Source organism: Pteropus vampyrus, unplaced genomic scaffold (assembly GCF_000151845.1).
Source record: "Pteropus vampyrus isolate Shadow unplaced genomic scaffold, Pvam_2.0 Scaffold150, whole genome shotgun sequence".
Taxonomy (NCBI): domain Eukaryota; kingdom Metazoa; phylum Chordata; class Mammalia; order Chiroptera; family Pteropodidae; genus Pteropus; species Pteropus vampyrus.
Genome location: NW_011888931.1, coordinates 3,076,820 through 3,098,308, shown reverse-complemented (window position 1 = coordinate 3,098,308; position 21,489 = coordinate 3,076,820). Strand labels below are relative to the sequence as shown.

General features: G+C 37.3%; 1 protein-coding gene and 1 pseudogene across 10 annotated transcripts in view; one reads left to right on the top strand and one right to left on the bottom strand.

The window, feature by feature from the left end:
• Positions 1-8,914: 8,914 nt before the first annotated feature.
• LOC111745272 lies at positions 8,915-9,033 on the bottom strand (annotated as a pseudogene).
• Positions 9,034-10,732: 1,699 nt separating this feature from the next.
• Positions 10,733-21,489, top strand: part of WAC (WW domain containing adaptor with coiled-coil) — a 77,782-nt gene continuing 67,025 nt past the window's right edge. The window contains exons 1-3 of one of the 10 annotated variants that reach the window (XM_011369500.2): positions 10,733-11,153; positions 12,172-12,208; positions 13,711-13,906. In XM_011369500.2, the coding sequence (XP_011367802.1) occupies positions 13,768-13,906 (139 nt within the window). In that variant the 5' untranslated portion in view covers positions 10,733-11,153; positions 12,172-12,208; positions 13,711-13,767. Of the gene's footprint in view, positions 11,154-11,384; positions 11,784-11,962; positions 11,980-12,009; positions 12,079-12,171; positions 12,209-13,692; positions 13,907-21,489 lie in introns of those variants that run through there. The other 9 variants (XM_011369506.2, XM_011369503.2, XM_011369499.2 and 6 more) reach the window with 9 other exon arrangements.

Genomic DNA, 21,489 nt, shown 5'->3' with positions numbered 1-21,489 from the left:
AAAAAAAAAAAAAAAAAAAAAGGAACCTGGAATTTTGATAGGAATTGCAGTGACTCTGCAGATCGATTTAGGGAGTATTGATATTTTAACAATATTGTCTTCCAATATAGGAACATGGATGTATTTCTAATTAGGTGTTCTTGAATCTTTCAAAAATGTCTTGTAGTTTTCGTGTCCAAGTCTTACACCTCATTTAAACTTTAGTATTTTATTTTTTGATGCTGCTGTAAATGAAATTGTTAATTTCATTTTTTGGTATGCTCACTGCAAATGTAGAGACAATTGATTTTTTATGTTGATCCTATAACTTGTGACTTTGCTAAACTTATTAGCTCCAGTAGGTTTTTTTGTGTGTGGATTCAAGTTGATCATGTATATAATCCTTTTAATGTGGGGCTATATTCATTTTTTGGTGAGGATCTTTGTATTTGTAGTCATTAGGAATATTGGTCTGTAGTTTTATTTTCTAGTGATGTCTTTGGCTTTATTTTCACAGTAATGCTGGTCTCATAGAATGAATTAGTAAGTGTTCCCTTTTCCTCTATTTTTTTTTTTTTTTTTTTTTTTGGTAAAAGTTTGGAAAGGACTGATGTTTTTAAATCTTTAATTGAACTCACCAGTGAAGTCATATGGTTCTAGCTTTCCTTTGATGGAAGTCTTTTGGTTATTGATTGAATCTATTTACCTGTACTGTTCTAAGACTATTCTATTTCTTGAGCCAGTTTTCATAGTTTGTCTTTAGGAATTTATACATTTCATCTAACTAATCTAACTGGTTGGCATACAATTAATAGTGTTCTTATAATTCTTTTTATTTCTGTAAGGTTGGTGATAATGCCCCCCTTTAATTCCTAATTTTAGTTTTGAATCTTTTTTTCTCGGTCAAAAAAGGTTAATTTTATCAATCTTTTCAAAGAACCAGCTTTTGGTTGCATTGTTTTCTATGGTTTATTTACCTCTCCGCTAATCTTTATTATTTCCTTCTTTCTGCTAGCTTTGGGTTTTCTTTGGAAGGTTAGGTTACTGATTCTAGATCTTTTTAAATGTAGGCATTTATAGCTATAAATTTCCCTCTGCGCACTGCTTTTGCTGCATTCTGTTAGTGCTTTTATTAAAAGAAAAATTATCTAAAATTATTTTCTAATTTCTCTTGTGACTTCTTTGACCCATTGGTGGTTTAAGGTGTGCTATTTCTAGTTTCATTCCATTGTGCTCAGAGATGATACTTGGTAGATTTTAACCTTTTAAAATATAGTAAGCCTTGTTTTGTGGACATATATTCTATGCTGGAGACTGTTCCACATACACTTGAGATATCTTGGAGTATCTTTTCCCATCTTTTCACTTTTAACCCATTTGTGTCTTTGGTTCTAAACTGAATCGCTTATACACAGGATGTAGTTAGAATTGGAAAAGTTCATTTTGCCAATCTCTGCCTGCTAATTAGTTTCATGAATTTCCATTTAATGTAGTCAGTGACAAGGAAATTTTTACTTTGCCATTTGTTTTTCATGTTGTAATTTTTTTTTGTTGCCCAAATCCTCCACTACTTCATTTGTTAGATTACATTTTGATTCCTTTCTCATCTATTTTACTACATAATTTTTAGTTATTCTCTCAATAGTTACCCTCAGGATTATAATGAACTTACAACAATGTATTTGGATAAAAACTGACTCAGTTTCAATAGTAAAAAAAACTGTTTGCTCCTAGGCTTCATCCTTACCCTCTTATGTTATTATAAATTATCGTTATGCATTGTGTGCCCAATAATGTAGACTTATAATTGCTTTTTCTGTTCTTTTAAATCATAGTTACTAATCCAAAATACAGTAACCCTTTTATATCTACCTAGTTACCTCTAACAGTGTTTTTTATTTCACATGGATTCAAGTTACTGTCAGTTTCTCTTCAAGATGAAGAACTCTCTTTAGTATTTCTTGTAAGGCAGGTATTCTAGTGACAAACTGTTTTTATTTTGAGAACGTCTTATTTCTCTTTCACTTGTGAAGGATAATTTTGCTGAATATCGAATTATTGGCTGACAGTTTTTCTTTAAACTCTTGAATATGTCATCTGACTCCCTCCCTCCTGGCTTCCACGGTTTCTGGTGAAAAAAAAATCAAGTTAATCTTATTAAGGACCCTGAATGTAAGACTCGCTTCTCACTTCAAAATTCTTTGTCTATGACTTTTGACAGTGTGATTATATGTCTTGGTGTGGGTCTGAGTTTATCCTTTTATTTGTTGAGCTTCCAGGGCATCTAGATTCAAATCCTTCATCAAATTTTGGAAGTTTTTGACCATTATTTCTTCAAATATTCTTTTGTCCTCTCTCTCTCCCCCCGCTCCTTCTGGGATGCTCATTATGCATATCTTGATTTGCTTGACGTTATCCCACTGGTCTCGGGCTCTATTCATTTTTCTGTATTTTTTCCTTTCTGCTCTTCGAATTGGGTAATCTTAATTGACCTATCTTGAAGTCTGCTGATTCTTTCTTCTGACTATTCGTATCTGCTGCTGAACTCCTCCAGTGAATTCTTAGTTTCAGTTATTGTACTCTTCCATTCCAGAATTTCTATTTGGTTGCTATTTGTAATTTCAATCTCTTTACTGATATTCTCTATTTGGTGAGACATTGCTTTCTTGATTTCTTTTAGTTCTTTGTCTATGGTTTCCTTTAGCTCTTGCAGCATATTTAAATATTTAATAGTTAATGGAAAGTCTTTGTCTAGTGAGTCCAATATGTGTGCATCCTTGAGGACAGTTTCTATTAATTTTTTTTCCTGGGTATTGGGCCATACTGTCTCGATTCTATGTCTGCTTTGTAATTTTTGTTGAAAACTGGACATTTTATTATAATGTGGCAAATCTAGAAATCAGATTTTCCTCCCTCCTTAGAGTTTGTTGTTGCTACTTGTTTTGGTTGCTGATGTTTAATGACTTTTCTGAACTAATTTTGTAAACTTTGTATTCCTGTGTGTGGCCATTGATATTTTTGTTTGCTTAGAGGTCAACTAGTGATTCAACAGAGATTTCCTTAAATGCCTAGGACCAAAAAATAAATAAATAAAAACTTTCAGTCTTTGCCAGTGAGCTCTGTGTATGCATTGGGGCACACCTTCAACATTCAGCTGTGCAAATTACAAATCTACTTTAGTGCATGCATGTGCCCTTTTAGGTTCTCAGGAATATGCGGGAAATTTTCAAAGACTTTATTCTCCAAAGTATCTCACTCTTTAGTCTTCTCTCCTAGGATTTTGTGTGTCTATTGGTTGCCCCAATTTTTATGTCTTCCTAGTTGGTAGCAGCTAATAAATTTTCCTTTAAATGTTTTTGACAAATGCCCCTTGAGCAGTCACCTCGTTGCCTCAGAAGAGTTCTGGGTTAGGTGAAACACAGAAGTCTTTCTTTGCACCAGTGCTTCAGGGAGCTAATAGAAAGTTTAAAATAAACTATCACAAGTCTTGGAGGACAAGGTCGTCCTCTCTCTGGCACCAGGAATCTACACTAGAAATGTTGATTATCTTCAAAACTGCCACTGAACTGAGAATGAGGAAATGGGGCCACTATAAGTTTAAATGACACAAAGCCCTTCTATTGAGCTTCAAAAACCTGTTTCTTGATTAAGTATTTGTCTGGTTACTGTAATGTTTGACTAGTTCCCAGAGTTCACATAAACTTGGTTCTGCCAACTTCTGCCAACTTATTTGCTGTTTATGCGGCCATACATGTCCTTGGAGTTCCTTACTCGCCATTTTTGCTGATATCACCGCCAAGGGACTGATCCTGAAGAAGCTCAACATCTGGTAGTGGAGGAGGATGGGTCTGTAAAAAGGAATGAGAGAAGTTGTCACAGAGGTAGGATAAAAACAAAGAATGTGATATATTACAGAAACCAAGAGAAAAGAGTAATGCAAAGAAAGTAGATATCAGTGTCAAATATTCTAAGATTAAGCAGGAAAAAGATTGAAAAATGTTCAGTGGATATAGGTATATAGAAGTCACAACATTAAGACTATTTTTCAATGGGGTGATATTGGTATTTTGATCAGGACAACTCTTAAATGTGAGAAAGGGAGGGATTGTTCTACACATTGCAGTATATTAGGCAATCCTTGATCTTCGACAACTAAACACCACTAGCACTCCTACCCTTTAAGTTATAACCAAAAATATACAAGTCAAAACCAAAAACATAGTGCGACATATTTCCAAATGTCCCCCGAGGAATCAGCACTACCTCCTGAAGAACTGCCTTAGGAAAATCTATTATTATGATGTTATGGGAGCAGATGCCAGACTACAGTGACCTGAAATAGGAATAGAGTGAAGAATGAAACTGGTGAGGTGTCAGAGACAAGCGTTATTGGAAGTCTGGCTGAAGTGAGGAATGTGACAGAACAGTAACTGGCATCAAGGAAGGTGGTTTTTCTTTTTTTTTTTGATGTAGGCCTCAGACATGTTTAAAAACAAATGGAAATGATTCAAATGAAAGGGAGAGTTTGAGTAAACTAAGGATAATCGATGAAGTAACTGAAGGGGTGGAAGAAAAGTGTATGTGAAGGAAATGTCCTTAGAGAGGTTTAACTTCTATTTTGAAACAGTGACCTTAGGACAATGCAGATATAGTTTTCTTGTTTCTTTCCTTGTGATATAGACTATTCTAAACGCAGTAGCCAGTTGTCATTTCTCTGCTCATAGTTCTCCAATGGTTTCACATCTGAGCGCAAGCCATCCTTCTAATAGCCTATTAAATCCTTTGTGATCCACTTCCCCACCTCCTTCTTTAACCTGATCTCATTTTCTAATACTTTCCCCTTCAGTCTCTACATTTCACCCGTATAGCTTTCTTTACTGTTCCTGAACACCCTGGCACACTCCTACCACAGGACATTTGCTTTTGCTATTCCCTTTGCCAGGGACATTCCTCTCCAGACACCCGTACAGCTTGCTCCCCATTCACACTGCAAGTCTTTGCTCAAACGTGCCCTGCTCAATGACACTATTTAAAATATTACTCCTTAATTTGGTACACTTTCCCCTAGCACTTATTACTTTCTAGATAATCACATCACTTATTTACATTGTGCCTGTCTTTTCCCATTAGAATATAAGCTCCAGGAGAAGAGAGATTTTTACTTGTATTGTTCAATGTATCCCTGGCACACATTGGGTACTCAATAAATTGTTGAGTAAATAGAGAGAAGGATAAATTGAGTATAAGTAGATCTGCATATTTGGAAGTAGGAAATTTCCATTTGGTGACTTTAGTTTAGGAGGAAGTGATGTTATCTTCTGACAGTGAAGGGGAGGCACTAAAATGAGGGGGATAGGTTTGGGGAGTGGAAGTTTGAAACACTTGTTGGAACAGGTGAGAAGGCTGAAGAGAGAAATGTAAGATTGCTTGGCTGTGCTGAGGGTTCCTTTGATTTGGGTGATCATGAGATTTTAGTGGAATCTATCCATTCTATGGTTCGACAGTCTTCAGCTGTGTATAGATGCTCAGAGGTACCAAAAAAGTGAATAGTCAGGTTAACCTAGGCTGAAGATTAGCCAGACAGAAGCAAAGGGTTTAGGGTATAGTTCTCAATTTTGGCTGCACTTTAGTATCTATCACTTGGAGGAACTTTATATTGATACGGTGTTGTCCTGAAAGTTTTTACTCCTTTTTTCTAAATTGTAATTTTTGTTGCAGTTTTCTTATTTTTCCACATATTGAATGAAAGCCTCACATTACAAATCTGAGAACAAAAAGGGTCTCCTTTTAGTTATGTATTGTAGTTAAAAATAAAAACTCCATAAGAACAGAACAAGTGAATTTGCTTAATACTATGATCCTAAGACACGATGCAGAGAAGCCTAATGTTTTTTTGAATGAATGAATGATAACCACTAGTAGGGGAGCATGCATGTACCAGGTGCTGCTAAATTATTTATAAAATTTTATTTACTATCTACGGACAGCCTTATACCCTATCAAGCCAATTTTAGATAAAAGAAAACATAATCTATGAGACTTTAGTAATTTGCCCAAGGTCACACTGCTTAGTAAGTCAATGATGTAGCCAAAGCCACATTTTAATTCCATGTATGTCATTCTAATACTCATGCATTTAATCACTGTGCAATGCCAAGTTTGAGAAGGACAGAAGAAAAAGACAGAAATGAAAAGAGGTAGATAAAATGTTCAAGGAATATATCCTTATTTTGTGAACTTTTAGATATTCCAGCAAAACCTTTTAAAGTCCCTTTTACAACTAGAGGCTTGAGGACTTCGCCTTTCCATTCCTCCTCCAACAATAGGTCACATTAAGATCATAGTCACTTATAGCCTATGGGCTGACAGTTCTCTTCCTCTATTGGTTGATATGTGTCAATCTATTGATTGAAATATGGGTGTTTTGCTCATTTACAAACTTGAGTTTCCTAATTAGAAAAAAAACTGGTCTGCTTAAGATGTTATATATGCAAATTTATACACATTTTCAAATGTTATCTGTTACAATATTTTATCTGTATTAGGAATAACCCAGCTTTCTCCGTTTTATTTGTGACAGTAGGACTGGATTTATAATTCTACTGTTCTTTTAGAAAGCAATCAGAAATAGAACCATAAGCCTTATCCTCTTGAGAATTACAATATTTCGCTATTTTCTTTGTATATATTTTTGTAGGCAAATAACATTTCATTCAACAAATTTTTACAGAGATTTCGCTTTAGTGGGAGATAACCAAACAAAATGTATAACATACTATATAGCAAACTGTATATAAAAAATAGAGTAGGATAAGGGAGAGAAGATGGTGGGGTACCATTTACATAGATTTCTCAAAGGAAGGACCTTTGTGATAAAGTGAGATTTGAGCAGAGACCTAAATAAGTGATATTGTGAGCCAAGTACATACCAAGAAGAGCATTCCAGACAGAAGGGTAGTAGTGCAAAAGTTCTGAGACGGAGACATGCTTGACATATTAGAGAAAAAGGGAGGATAGAATGGTGGGAAAGAATGAACACGTAAAGTCACTGGACATGAAGCCAGAGGTAACATGGGTGGGGGCAGTATACACAGGGCCTTGTAGACCATGGTAAGAGCTTTGGCTTGTATTCTGAGTGAGATGGGAAGCAAAAAAACTTGTGGGTTTTAGGATAGGAATGATACTAACTTTTAAAGGGACTACACTGATTGCTGTGTGAGCAGACCATGTGGAAATAAGTATAAAAGATCAGTTAGGAGGCCTTTGCTATGGTTCACATGTAAGAAGGTAGTAGCTTGGACCAGACTGAGTTTGAAAAAAGGTAGTGAACAGAGATTCTAGGTATATTTTGAAGATAATACGAATGAGATTTGCTGATGGAATGAATGCAATATGAAAGAATAAAGGATAATTCCTAAGTTTTTAGCTTCAACTGTAATAATGGAGTTGCTATTTCATGAAACAGGGAAGACCTGATCAGGATTGGTTTGGGGAGGGCAGATTTAGAGTGGTTTTGGATATATTAAGTTTATGATGCCTATTAGACATTCAAGCAGTGCTGTAGGGCAGGCGGTTAAGTGTGAATCTACTGTTTAGGATAATGGTATGGGCTGGAGAGTCAAATGTGAATTTCATTTAGCCAGAGGGAGCGGGAACAGAGAAGCAGCAGTCCAACTTGCGAGATTTGAATTCTGGGGCACTCCAGCATTTGGATACTGGAAAATGAGGAACCAGCAAGGAGACTAAGGAACAGCAATTTAGGAAGAGAAGAGATAAATACAGAATGGAATTCTGGCAGGCAAGATAAGTCGTTTCAGAAAGAAGAGAGTAAGTCATCAGCTGTTTCAAATGTTGACAGGTGAAATGAGATGAAGACCGAGTTATAAAAATTGGATTTGAGGACATGGAGGCTACTGCTGATCTTGAGCAGTTTCAATGGAGTGTAGTTTCAAGATAAAGTAGAAGTAGAGATAAAAGTTTTTCTGTAGAGGAGAGCAGATCACAGCAATGGTGTAATATATGGAAGGCATTATAGGCCAAGAGTTTTTTTTTTTTTTTAAGATGGTAACTATTAAATCATGTTCATAAGTTGATGGAAGTGATCCAGATGAGAGGGAAACAATTCATAAAGGAAGTGGACAATTTCAAGAGTAAAATGGAACTCAATACAAAAGTGGCAAATCTGGTCTTAGGAATTTTGAGTTTATCCATAGTTACTGGAGCACAGCAGTGTATTCAGATGTAGGAAGGTTGGTAGGTACAATAGGGGAGGGAAACAGGAGCCATTACTGATTTATTCTATTTTCTGGAGACATAAGCAGCAATATAATGACTTATGAGTGAAGAATGAGCATATATAGTCAGAAGAAAGATGTTAAGTGACTGTCTTAGAGAGTGGGGAAATTAGTCCGAGGGGGTGAGAACACTGAGCTCACTCTGGAGTTAGCATGGTTGTGTTTTTTTCTCCAGTCAAGTTCAACAGCTCTGATGCAAACATAAAATAAATTAACCAGGGTTGTGGTTTAGGCAGGTAACATGAAGACAAAAGGTAACGATTGAAGTAATTTGCAAAGGAGGATTTATAACAATGAATAATGAAATCTAAGGTAGGCAATGAGATGATTTTTCTTTTAACGGGCATAAAATTTACATGTGTCCTTTAGGAAATAGTCAATTGTCATTATTTGAGGTAATTATGTTCTATAAAGTCACAATAAATACTGAACTGCTCCTAGGAGAAATACAGGGTTAAGTTTCTGAGATTGGTCACAACATTTTGTTAACCAATCAATATATAACCTTCTTTCATGTGTGTTTCTGTTTAGACACCTCATTTAATATTTATTTATTTATTTATTTATTTATTGGTGAGGCAACCCTTGGTTGACTTCACAGATTGCGAGGACTTTGTCATCTTATAATCCCTTGTTTTTTACGCCTACAGCACCTGGTCTTCCTAGGTGGTCTCCCATCCAAGTACTAACCAGGCTGGACCTTGTTTAGCTTCCGAGATCAGTTGAGATCAGGCTTATTCAGGGTGGCATGGCTCTAGACTGTTGCCTTATTTAATATATATTGTTGATTCATTAACACTAATCTCATGGCTAAGAGCACTAATTATAAGCCTGAAGGGAGCTTATCTAGGATGCATGTTTTCTGCACAACACACATTACAGCCTTCCTGTGCTGAGGAATGCCAGACAGTACTTCAGCACTATGCTCGGTGAGTACTTAAGACAGCAAAATCACCAATAAAAAACACAAAAAAGTGAAAAACATGACACTATATGTACTATGAAAAGCACATTTGCTTACAGTGTGAAGTGAAACAAGGCTGATTATAGCCTTGTTTAACCTCAGCTGGGAATGTGTATGTCAGACAAGTTAAAAATTTCCCTAATCTGTGCATGTCCACGAAGGCTGCACACATTGATTGGGGGGTTACAAATAAATTTTCCTGAGTAGTTGAACTCGCAAACATGGACTCTGTGAATAACGAGGGATGACTACACATTGCCTGGAAATGTTTCCTCCATAGTTCTACCCAGTTTGCTGCTTTTGATCAAAGAGTAAATATGAATTTCAGCAGACATTTGATTATCAAACAAGAAATTATTAATACGTTTGCTGCCAGTTCCCTAAGTTTCTGCTTAAAATTTATTTATTACTTTTTGTACTCTTCTAATCTGATGTCTCCTGTCTTCAATGTATACGTGTTAGAAATCACACAAGACTTTTTTTTCTCATTTCAGTCACTAGCAGTTTTTCTTTAGTTACTGACAGCTTAAGTGGGCATTAAGTAGGCTTTAACTAGTCCTCACAAACAGTTATAATCTTAACATTTGATTCGTGGATGTGATAAAGTAATGTAATTATTTTTTTCAATCGATTGTGATTTCAGGGCCCTTTCCTCACATCATTCCATTTCTTCATTAGGTCCAGCAATAATGAAACTTGTTACTTTTTGATATTGTTTTTTGGAGGTCTTGTTTCTTCTGATTTGTTTCCTATTTTGCTTTTGCTTCTATGTAAATAGTTGTATATTTACTTTATTATGTACACTACAATTCTTTCCATTAATGTTGCAAGTTTAGAGCAGAAAAAAAATCACGTGAATACCACTACCCTCAAGTAAAATTATTTTGTATATTCGACTGTTTTCCCTCCCTATATGTCAGTTACTATTGTGCCTCTAGAAGTCTCTACAATTCAATTTTGTAACAACTCCACTTAATATCCTATGCCTTGATTTATATGCCGAACCTCCGAATGAATTTTTTCCATCAAAGGACTTCAGCGAGGAAGAGGAACTAGGAGAAAAATGGGAAATAAAGGAGGGGAGAAAGGGTGCGGCCAAGGATAGAAAATCTAACAAGGACGAGGCAGTTCGACACTTTTTCTTAGTCACCCCTTCCTCTAAATCTCCAGGCTCAACCAGTGTTTTAATTCACTGTCCGGAGAGGCGATCCCCGCTCAGTCTAGAAACCACCTTACAGACGAGCAGGCATGGGGCCTTACCGCATTGTGCATAATATCCCTAAATCTTTCACACTCATCTTTCCTTGCTTGGAAAGCTCGCTTCCAGGGGTGAGACTTACTTCTAAGACGCCGCCGCGCGGGCTCCAAGCAGCCCCTGCTCGTCGCAGGCCGGTGCGCGTTAAGCGTCGGGTTTGAGGCTGGTGCCCCTGTTCCTGCTCCAGGAAGCGGGCAGGAGGGAGCAGTCGCGGGCTGCCCGCCTCCCTCCGGGGAGCTTCCGTCGCTGCCCACTGAGAAGGCTTTTGGGTAACCGTCCGTCTGCTGCCTAACGAGGGGTTAGCGACCACCCCGCCCGAGCCCGAAGGGGCGGAGGCCGGCGGCCAGAGCGCTCCCCGCGGGCACCCTCCCCCACCCCGCCCCCGCCTCGGCGCACGCGCAGCAGCCGCAGACTCCTTATTTAGTCCGAGATGGCTTCTCTCGCGCCCCACCGTCCTCCTCCCGAAGGCGGCTCCCTCCCCGCGCACCCCGGGGCCCCTGGGACCAGCCTCGAGCGGGTCCCCAGGCAGGACTCTCCCTAAACTGGAACGGCGGTGGCTGGACTTAAGCGTGAGGAAAAGCAGCGGTAACCGGAAAGAGCTGACGGGTCGCGAGGCCGCGAGCCAGGCCTCAGAGGAAGAGGAAGACCGGGGCGAGCCGAGGTTTGCCGAAGGCGGCGTTCCGGAGCTGCGCGGGGCGGGGAGGAAGGCCGAGGGTGGGAGAGGAGGGGTGCGGCGGAAACTGCCGAGGTTTGCCGAAGGCCGCAGCCTCCGAGTTGCCCGGATGTAGTTGGTGGAGCAGCAGCGGCGGCACCAGCGGCGGCGGCGGCAGCGGCAGGAGGAGGAGGAGGAGGAGGAGGAGAAGGAGGAGAAGGGCCAGGCAGCGGCAGCGGCGGGGGGAGGAGGGGAGGAGGCGGCGGAGCAGGAGGAGGAGGAGGAGGAGGAGGAGAAGGCGGAGGAGGCAGTCGCTCTCCGCGCGGCTGAGCCGGACGAGTCTTCTTGCCCCCCTCCCCCCGGTTCGCCGCTGCCGCCGTGTAGTTGGCGCCGCTGCCCGGGCTGAGAGTGAGAGTGGTGTGGACGGAGGGATATGGCCCGGGAGCGCCGGCGCCAGTAACGGGGAGGTGCTGAGAGTCGCCGAGGGCGCGCCGGGCCCTGGTGCCGGGTGCTGCCGCCCGCCCGCCGCCTGCGCGCCCGCCCGCCTCTCGCGGCCGCCTCCCCCCTCCCCCGACACACACTCACAGGCCGGGCATTGATGGTAATGTATGCGAGGAAACAGCAGAGACTCAGTGATGGGTAAATTGGCTTTTCGTTTCGGGCCGGGCCGCGGCGGGGGCGGGGGGCGGCGGCGGCGGCGGCGGCGGCGGCGGCAGCGGCAGCGGGGGGGCTGTTCCTCCTTATCTGGTGCTGGCTGAGCCGCCATTTTTGTTGTTAACCCTGATCCGGATCGGGCTGGGGAGGAGGAGCGGCCGCGCGAGCTGGCGAGGCCACAGTGAGTGTGGAGGGAGCGCAGGGCTGGTTCGCGGCGTTTCGCCCTCGTTACTGCCTTTAAGCGGCGAGTGTCTGTGCGGGCTCACCGCCGGTTCGTTTGGTAGGTCTCCCGTGGGGAGGGGCGCTGGGGGGGACCCGTTTTCTTCCTACCCCCGAGATGTTTCATGTCGCTGTCTCTCTTCCTGTTTTTCAGCTGTCACGACCGGAGGGGGGACTCGCAGCCTTACCAGGTACCAGCCGAGGCCCGGGTGGAGGGGCGGACGGGGGGACGGAGGGGGAAGGGAGGACCTGCTACTCGAGCGCAGGCTTCAGAAGTCGCTACAGGCCCTGCGGTGCAATAAATCCGAAACTAGCACCGCGGATCCCCTTAAAATGTTGTGTTTGGGTTCACTTGCGCTCCCCAACGAGGTTCAGTGACTTAATTTGACAGGTGACTGAAGGAAGTTCATTTTTATAAGGAAAAAAAATCATTCTTAGCCAGGAAGGACCTTTCTCGATTATTTTTGGGTGTGAAAGAATCGATGGGGTGAGGTGATAGGTGATTGCTGAAACGTATTTATTGTACTGGGGAGCTGAAAGTTAATGTTAAGGTATTACAATTAGATGAAAGGTTGGGAAGAAACAACTAATTCTAATTCTTAAGTGTGTTCTAAACCACTATTCCTTCTCAATTGTTTTTGGTTCAAATAATTACCAGCGAAAGATAGTGTCTCTGGTTCTGTAGGAATTGAGATCTTTGGATGCTTGAATAATTCATTCTTATATAAGATGGTTCTAAGTGTGCAGTTTCTGTTTTGTTACTGCAGTTGCTGCATGTAAAGTTGTTTTTTTTTTTTTTTTAAATTATACAGGTGGCACCTGTTTTCGGGGGGAAATCTCAAATGGTTATCAGATGACACTATAAGTAGATACTTTCTACATTTAATCACTTAAAGAGTATGAGAGTAGGTTTCTAAGCTAATGTGTTAACTGGCTAGCAGGAGTTAAAGCTCAAGTTAAAAACCCTAGGTTCTTTGATGTGTAAAACATTGTTGATTACCTGGGGAAATCTTAAAGATTAAACCCTATTGAATCTACTCCTCTAAAACAGTTAAAGATTTTAAAAGACTAGTATGTCATGGTTATGTAAAATATGTGTTATAGTAAAATTAAACCAGTATTGTGAAGGAGTTATGTTAAATTTCATTGTTATGTTAGAAATATTAGCCGATATATTTTTTATACCTTAAAATTGTTCTCCACACCTGTAAGTATAGGTAAGGTAGATGTGAAATGCTTTATTTGAATCAGAGAACTGATGTTTTCTTTGTAGGTTTCTTAGGAAACATTAGCTCATTATGTGCCTATCACTTGTAGAGCAGAAATAGATTACAGTAATACTCAGTTTCTACTTTTCTTTAGATTACACTTTTTAATTATCAGAAAAATTTAAATGTATTGAAGTAATGTGTCAAGGTGTTTGATTTCATGTATTTACAAGATACTTTATGGACTGGATTTTTTTTTTTAAACATGGTTATTGTGATTTGTATGAGCTTTTTAATAACTTTTAGGCATTTAGGTTTTGCCTGAATAACTTAAATGCATAGTTGAAAATAGAAATTTTATTTTTATTGATATAAAAATTTGTAAAACTTAAGTTATAAACACTCAATTTTATGATAAAATTAGGAAATTATGTTTAAAGTTTTAATTTTTTTCTCTCTTTTTTTGGGGGGGTGATGTTTTACAGGCACTTAAATATTCATCGAAGAGTCACCCCAGTAGTGGTGATCACAGACATGAGAAAATGCGAGACGCCGCAGATCCTTCACCACCAAATAAAATGTTGCGGAGATCTGATAGTCCTGAAAACAAATATAGTGACAGCACAGGTCACAGTAAGGCCAAAAATGTGCATATTCACAGAGTTAGAGAGAGGGATGGTGGTGAGTAGCTTTTTTGTTGAAACTTTCACACATATTTTTTTTTAATAGTAGCTCCATTTAAAAGTGTAGGTGGCAATATTTCTAGCTTGGGGACATTACTATATGATTATGTTATCAAAATATTTTCTATCAATTTATTTGATTCCTGAAGTAGTTACTGTGGAAATAAGATGCTGACCCAAGCATCTAAAAATGGATTCCAACACCTGATAATAAGAGAATGCATTTATGAATATAATTTACCAAATGCTTTCTTAATGATGAGAGAAATAGAGGAGTTTTTTTCCAAGAAAGGCATTTTCACCTTTTCAAGTAAAGATTTTAGTTTATTTGGCTTAATTATTTTGAGATCCTTGTTGGTGCTCAGATCTATTTTTTTAAGGGCCTCAAATGTGTTTCCTAAGGATAAATTGTAAATTTTAAACAGGTTTTTTGAGATCGTAGGTTCAAAAACTTTGCTTCTGAAAATTTCTTTTGGATTTTTGTTGTAAACACTTAAAATATTATTTCCTATATTCTGTATCTTATTAATGTACCTTCTCTACTGTGTTCATTTGCATATTCATCTTTAAAAATTAACCTCATTTCTTTTGTACAATGCTGTTACCCTTCAGTTATTACCTTCCCTCAAGCTCTTTGTGGTAGGAGGCTGAGAAAAAGTGAATAAACGCAATATTTTCAGAGTTAATTTGCCCAACTTTACCAAAATACCAGGTTTCATGTCTAAAGTAAGTGTTGGGGAACAAACGAATTTCACTAAAATAATTAAGACATGTATATTTTTTCCTTATATAAGATCTTGTATCATTAAATAGGTAACAAATATATACTAATGGTTGTGCTTTTATAAGCTCCTCAGGAGAGTCAAAGAGAGAACCATATGGCTTTCTGCCTCTGATTATCAATGAGCTGCTCAGTATTTTGCTTACTTTTAAACAATATTCTGCATCTTTTGGGTCTCTTTTTTGCCTCCTAAGATACTGGGAAACATTGGCCTTCTATGTACATAATTACTGGTTGAAGAAAATAATGGTTAGGAAATTGCATTGAGATGGATAATTTGGATGGTTACTGGATGGGAGAAAAGTATAGTTGAATATTTGCTATAGCTTTCTGCTACTTATTGAGATACAACATATTTTTGTAAGTAACAGCATGTGGGGTTGGTTATTAAAGTGTGTGTATTTCTAATTTGTATTAGAAATTCTTTGATGGCAAAATTAGTGAAACCATTAATATTTTCCATTTTGTGCATGAATTTTCCATAGTATATATTGTCTGAGATATCAACCACTTTTCTGTAGTGGATTTCATTTCAAATGTTAGCTCTTGAAAGGCAGGTACTACTTGTATTGTACTGTGCTTTATTTTTAAAATTTGGGCGATCAAGACAAACTAGGATGTGACACCTCATCTCCTTATGGATAAGTGTTTTAGGTATCTCTTTTGGTGATTGTAATCTGGTTAATCTATCATCTCATATTCCGGAAAAAAAATGAGTTTAGATTCTCTAGGAAATGATATAAATGCTTTCACACATTTACAGTGGATCATGCCTGACAGATCATTTTACAGGTGAACTAATCCCAAGAATATTCTGTTGCTTATTCATTCAACAAACATTAGGCATCCGCTGTATGCCAACAATTCTGTGGTATTCCTGGAAGGAAAGGTAGATATAATCCTGGCCTTGTAGCTACTCTTAAAGGCTTTGACTCTTGAGAGTTAGTGGTGGTGTAGCTGCTTTTTCTTTATTCCTTTTTTCTTCATTTTGATTTTAATTTTACTTCCTGTATGAACTCCACATACCTCTTGTTGGCTTTTAGTTTCCTTTTTATTTGTATCTGCTTGCTGATGTTTTCTTAGCTCTAGTTTTAAGAAACTTCTTTTCTGATTGTCATTTGCTGAGCTGGGCCTTACTTTCTAACTTGCTTTTTAGCTACTTGTTTGTCTTCCTGTGGAGCCTTTTAACTAATACTATAACTCCATTCCTATTTGTACCATTTCTAATAGTCCTGGCTGCCATATTTCTTTGTACTGTATAGGAATAATCATGAAATCTCTGTTTTGGAGTTGAGAGAGCATCTTTGTTCTTAATTCTGTCTTTTAAAGAGGTGAAGTGGTAATGCTTCCCTCATTAATACTTATTTAGTCACAGGTATTTTCGTTTATTGCTAATGTGTTCGAAACTAAGTTTTTAAAAGTGCGTATGTATAATTTTATTGCAGGCATTTGTATTCCCTTAGATTTTTATTTTAAATATGAAATCAAATACATACAGATAAATATTCATATATATAAAGTCAAAAGCCACTATTCAAAGTCAAATGCAAGTGAGATAGATCATCTGTGTGCTTAGCATGTATAAGTAATAATGTAAGAATAGGTTTCTGTTTTGTTTATTGAACTAATTTCAAATTTTATTTTACAATTAAACCTAATGATTTTTAGTAAAAAATAACAAGAGGCTATATTCTATGATTTGTAACTTGCATTTTACAAAGCAAGTTAAATGTGGAACTTGTAAGATGCAGATCCCCCATCCCCCAGTAATTACTAGGTTTCCTTCATGGCACCTTGGATTTCTTTGAAAAGTGACAGTTTAGAAGTAATGTATAAAAAGCACTTAAGTTATGCTAGAAAAAGTTAGCAGGAATTGAAAAGGATTGTCACTCTTAGAAATTTATTTAAAGACTAACTACAACATCGTATGTACAGTTAAGAGATTTTATCCCTTAGGATTTATTAAAAAGAATGTAGATTATTGTAAAATAAAATAAATTGAGAGAGATAACTTATTTAAAAAGGTTATTTAACTTGGTGAAGTAATTTTTATACCATGATCTCTCTGCAAATCATATAATCTTTTGTTTAAAAATAACCAAAAAATAAGAATCTTAAGGTACAGTCGTTAGATTTGTTTTTTATAGCTTAGACATGTTTTTAAAAGTGTACAGTTGACATCCAAATCTCAGAAGAGTGAACATACATTACAGGTTGAATTTGTACTTTCATGCATTTTTAAAACCCTTCCCATCGGGCTTAAGTACTTTTTTCTTGAGGACTAGTTCTAATGATTATTTTACTAAGTAACTTTAAGAATGATGATAGTCCAAATAAATTTAGGGATGAAGAGTGTCTTTGCAGGGTTTCTGTAAAGCTGTTCCACAAAACTTCAACCCCTTGGGGTTCATTCCATTTTTCTCGTTATTCATCTCAGAATTAACTATAAATCTTTAAAATATATTTGGAATACTCGTTAGAAACATCTTTTTAGGAGAGTTGCCTTAGCTTACTTGGTTAATTGAAAAATATTCTTTATTGGTTCTCTGATTTGTGGGACTTTAATAAATTACATAGCTCTTCAGTTAGCGTTCAGATATCTTTGCGTACAAGAGAGAATTGCACTTAGTGATTTGGTAACCATTATTCCCAGAGATTTTAAAGTTTTTAGTTACATAGTGAAAATTTTTTATCTTGTTTTGTCATTTTGACAGATCTGGAGAAATTTGGAACTATATTTTCAAACAAAGGTTACTATAATTAACATTTGAAGGAATTGTTCAGTAGGGACCATTCGGGGATAATTGGTGTTTTTTATAGTTTTTAAAATATAATTTAGTAATGTTTGAACCCTTTCACATTGGATATTAGATTGTGATACTTGTACAACATGGCCTTATGGTTATTCCAGTAACTAGGTTTTGTGTAAAACGAAATATGCTTTGCATTTTTAATATTAGTACTATAAAAATGAAGTCTCATTTCATTATTTTGACCTTAGAAAGTAGATAGAACAGAGAGTAACAATGAGCAAAAGTTTACTTATATAATATTGAACAAATAGTGACAGAGCTGAGTTTAGAAATTAGTCTTCTCTGTTCTGGTAAATTGTATATACTGTCAGACGTAACATTAGGCATATTGAAAGCTTGTTCAGTGTGTGTGTATTATAGCACAAATTAGTTTAAAGGTGATTTCACTTATATTAATGCTCTCATCCAACTTCCTCTAGTGGTTACATCTTACCTCTAATTACAGTATCAGACCCAGAGCGTTGACATTGGTACAGTGTATATATGCAGTACTAGACCAAGTTATTACATGTGTTTAACTTTTAAAACTAAGTTTTAACATGAAAGCTTGCCAGAAAGTTTTACTAGGAAGAAGCCATTTTTCTTAAGCTCTCATTTTCAGAGACTTATTTTCAAAGCAATTTGGAGATTTCATACAGAATCTAAAATTTATTAAAAATTTGGACTTCTGTAACATTGACTAATGTTCAGTATTTTTCTAATGAAAATCAGAGGTAAATATTATTTTATTGATTCATGCTTTGTAGGAAGATAGTCAACTAGGCAAATGTTTTCATTGGATTTCTGTAGGTCACTTAAAGACCATAGGAATCAGCTATTCCATTTAAAGAGAAACAAGGTTGGAAGATGAGCAGTCTTAGTATTTTAGCTCTTCAGTATTTTTTCTTAATTTTAGAAAATATATATGCTATAAACATTTGTGCATGTATTTGAACACATACATCATTTGTCTTAGTAGTCAGATTTTAATATTTTATTTTTTAAAATATGGTGATGTATTTATGAAAAGGTATGTCTGTTTCACAAAAATATTTTGGAATGGTTCACTTAGATCTTTTAAGGACGGCTTAATTGAATTGTGCAAGATGTATTTAACATTGGTGTAGCATATTTGGGATTTTTGTCTGTAATTCACAGAAAATATAGTCTAGATTGTCTCTGTGAAGCATCTGTTGTCTGATTCTGTTGGGCAGAATGATTTTGGTATATGTAGTTTCATTTTATCATGCTAAAAAGAGTGAAGTTAAAAAAATAAGTTAGCAATAAGCTGGGCATCTGTATACAGATTCTGTAACTGAGATCACATCTGTAAATGAATTCAGTTTCTGAGACTTTATACTAAAAGTTCTGGAGATACTATTAGTCATTTTAAAAGCAGTTATTTGGGGCTCGGAAGTATGAAGAGTAATTTTTATAATTTAAATGATGCTTCATAATTTTCAAAGCCCTTTTACATTGGTTTTCATCTGATCCCATACAGCCCTTTGAAATCAGTTGATCAGATTATTTCTGTTTTACTGATGAAAGTGTAATCCAGTTAAAGTATTCCGCCTTCTATTCTTGAAACTGAAAATGGGTCTCTCTCTCTCTCTCTTTTTTTTTTTTTCCAAACAATACCTAAAACCTTATCTCTACCTCCAAACTATGCTTCTCAGTACTTAAAATACAACCATTGTAGTCGTGGCTACCATCTTCTCTTACCTGGATTCTGCAAGAGCCTCCTGAATGGTGTCCCTACATCCTTTTTGTTTCACAGAATTATTTTCCCACACAGTAGCCAGAGTGGTCCAGTTAAAATGCCGGTCAGCTCACATTACTCTCAAGCCCAGAACTCTCTAGTGACTGTTATTTACCAAGGCCTATAAAAGCCCCTGTGTAATTTGTGTGTCTGGGTGTTTCTTCAGCCTCTTCATTGACCGCTCTTCCCCTTGTTTGTGCTGCTCTGTCCATACTGGCCCTACAGGAAGTTCTCTTGACTCAAGGGTTCTGCACATTATTCTCCTTCTTTCTGAGATATTCATCTTTCTCTGTATTCTCCTTGTGTACTCTCTCACTTCAATAGTGTGCCTGCTTAAAAGTCACCCTCTCACAGAAGCCTTCTCTACCGTTGTTCACTCTGGAACAGCCATCCCTATCATCACTGTTTTTTCCACTGCTTTGTTCCTTCCTTGTTCTTAACATGACCTATTATTGGAGTCATTCTGCTATAACTTGACATGTATGTTCTTGAAAGTTACCATGCTATGTGAAATTGCATTACAGGATTTATGGGAAAACTGTGTTTAGGGGAACAGTATTCAAAAACAATATCTGACGTTAAAAAAAGATGAGAACTTAAGAAAAATCATAATGGTTAATGAGTACATTAACAATGCAGTAAGTATGGCGCTTTACTTGGACAAAGACCTGAAATGCACTTGTGGAAATGGGCATCTATTGGAAGGGTTGTACCTTGTAAGTTACTGTGAAGTGATGGAAGAAGGGCTCTCTGAAATAACCATCTGAAAGTTTTAACACCAATTGTGGATGGATATGATTCATAACTCATGCAGTGAACTGAGATAGCTGGCACATATTTGAAGTATGTGAAGTGTTACAGCAGAAGTGACTGTATTTTAGTTTATGTTTGTTTGTCTTCTGTGGAATGTATAAACTCCACCAGAAAAGGGCGTGAGATTGTTTTGATAATGACTATATCTCCTTGTATCGCTGTTGTTTAGAACGATGTCTGACACCTTGTAATAACTCTGTATATGGGCAGACAAAAGAATATTGAGATTGTCCTGATTGAAGGGAAAAGAAATTGCAGTTTCCTGGAATAATGACTCTCAGACTTAAATATTTATACTAATCACCTGGGGCTCTTGCTTTCTGGTTCAGCAGTTTTGGGGAGGGGTCCAAGGATCTGCCTTTTTAACAAAATCCCACGTGGTGCCCATGTTGCTAGCAGCATCTGAGTAACAAGGTTCTAGAGCAGCGCTGTCTAATAGAAATACAATGTGGGCCACAAATGCAAATCACTTGTAGTTTTCTCGTAGCCATACTGAAATAAGTAAAGTTAAATTTTACTATATATAACCTAATATATCTAAAATACTTCAATACTTGATATTTTAAAAATGAGATACTTTATAATCCTTTTTTAATGCAAGGTCTTTGAAATCTAGTATTTTACACTTACAAAATTTTTCAGTTTGTGCTAGCTACATGTCATTTGCCTACTTGCTGTGGGTGGTTAGTGGCTACTGAATTGGATAGCACAGTTTTGGAGAATATGATTGCCCTGCATTCTGTCTAGCTTTACACATATTCCTATATCTCGAAAGTATAATTTTATATACCTTATATTTGAAGTATCATATTTATGCAAAGCAAGGTTGGATTTGATGGGTTCTTGAACTATAGGCAATATTTCAGACATTTTGCTGGTGGAGGGCCTAGCCTTCATTTATATAAAAAAAAGCAACATTTGGAAAGCACAGTAAAACAAGGTATGCCTCTACATAGTGCTGCTTGTACTAAAATTTTTTTTGTTAGTATACATTTATTATGAAAAATTAGAAAATGCAGAAAAGGGGAAAATAAAAGTACCTCCAATCCTATAATTTTGGAATTAATCAATTTTCATAGGAACATATTTTTATGCTATAAAATATCAGGAGGATTCTATAAATAGCCCTTCCAGAATTTTTATTAAAATGGTTTCATATTATGTCATGCTTTTTTTTTTTTTTTGCTTTTAATATTAGAGTGGACTCTACAGACACTTGGTAATAAAATATCAATCTAAAAGGACTGACCAGGAGTATTTTTTAGTTAGTGCTTAGAGTATTAATACTTAACATCTTAAGCTTAATAATGGAAGTCTTCTTTCAGTTAGATTAGTATTTAAAACCTTGTGGGTAGTAACCTTAGACACACTACTTCAGTTTGTGTGTCCCCTCCTCTGAGATTGTTGTGGGGTGAAATGAAATTATCTAAAAACAC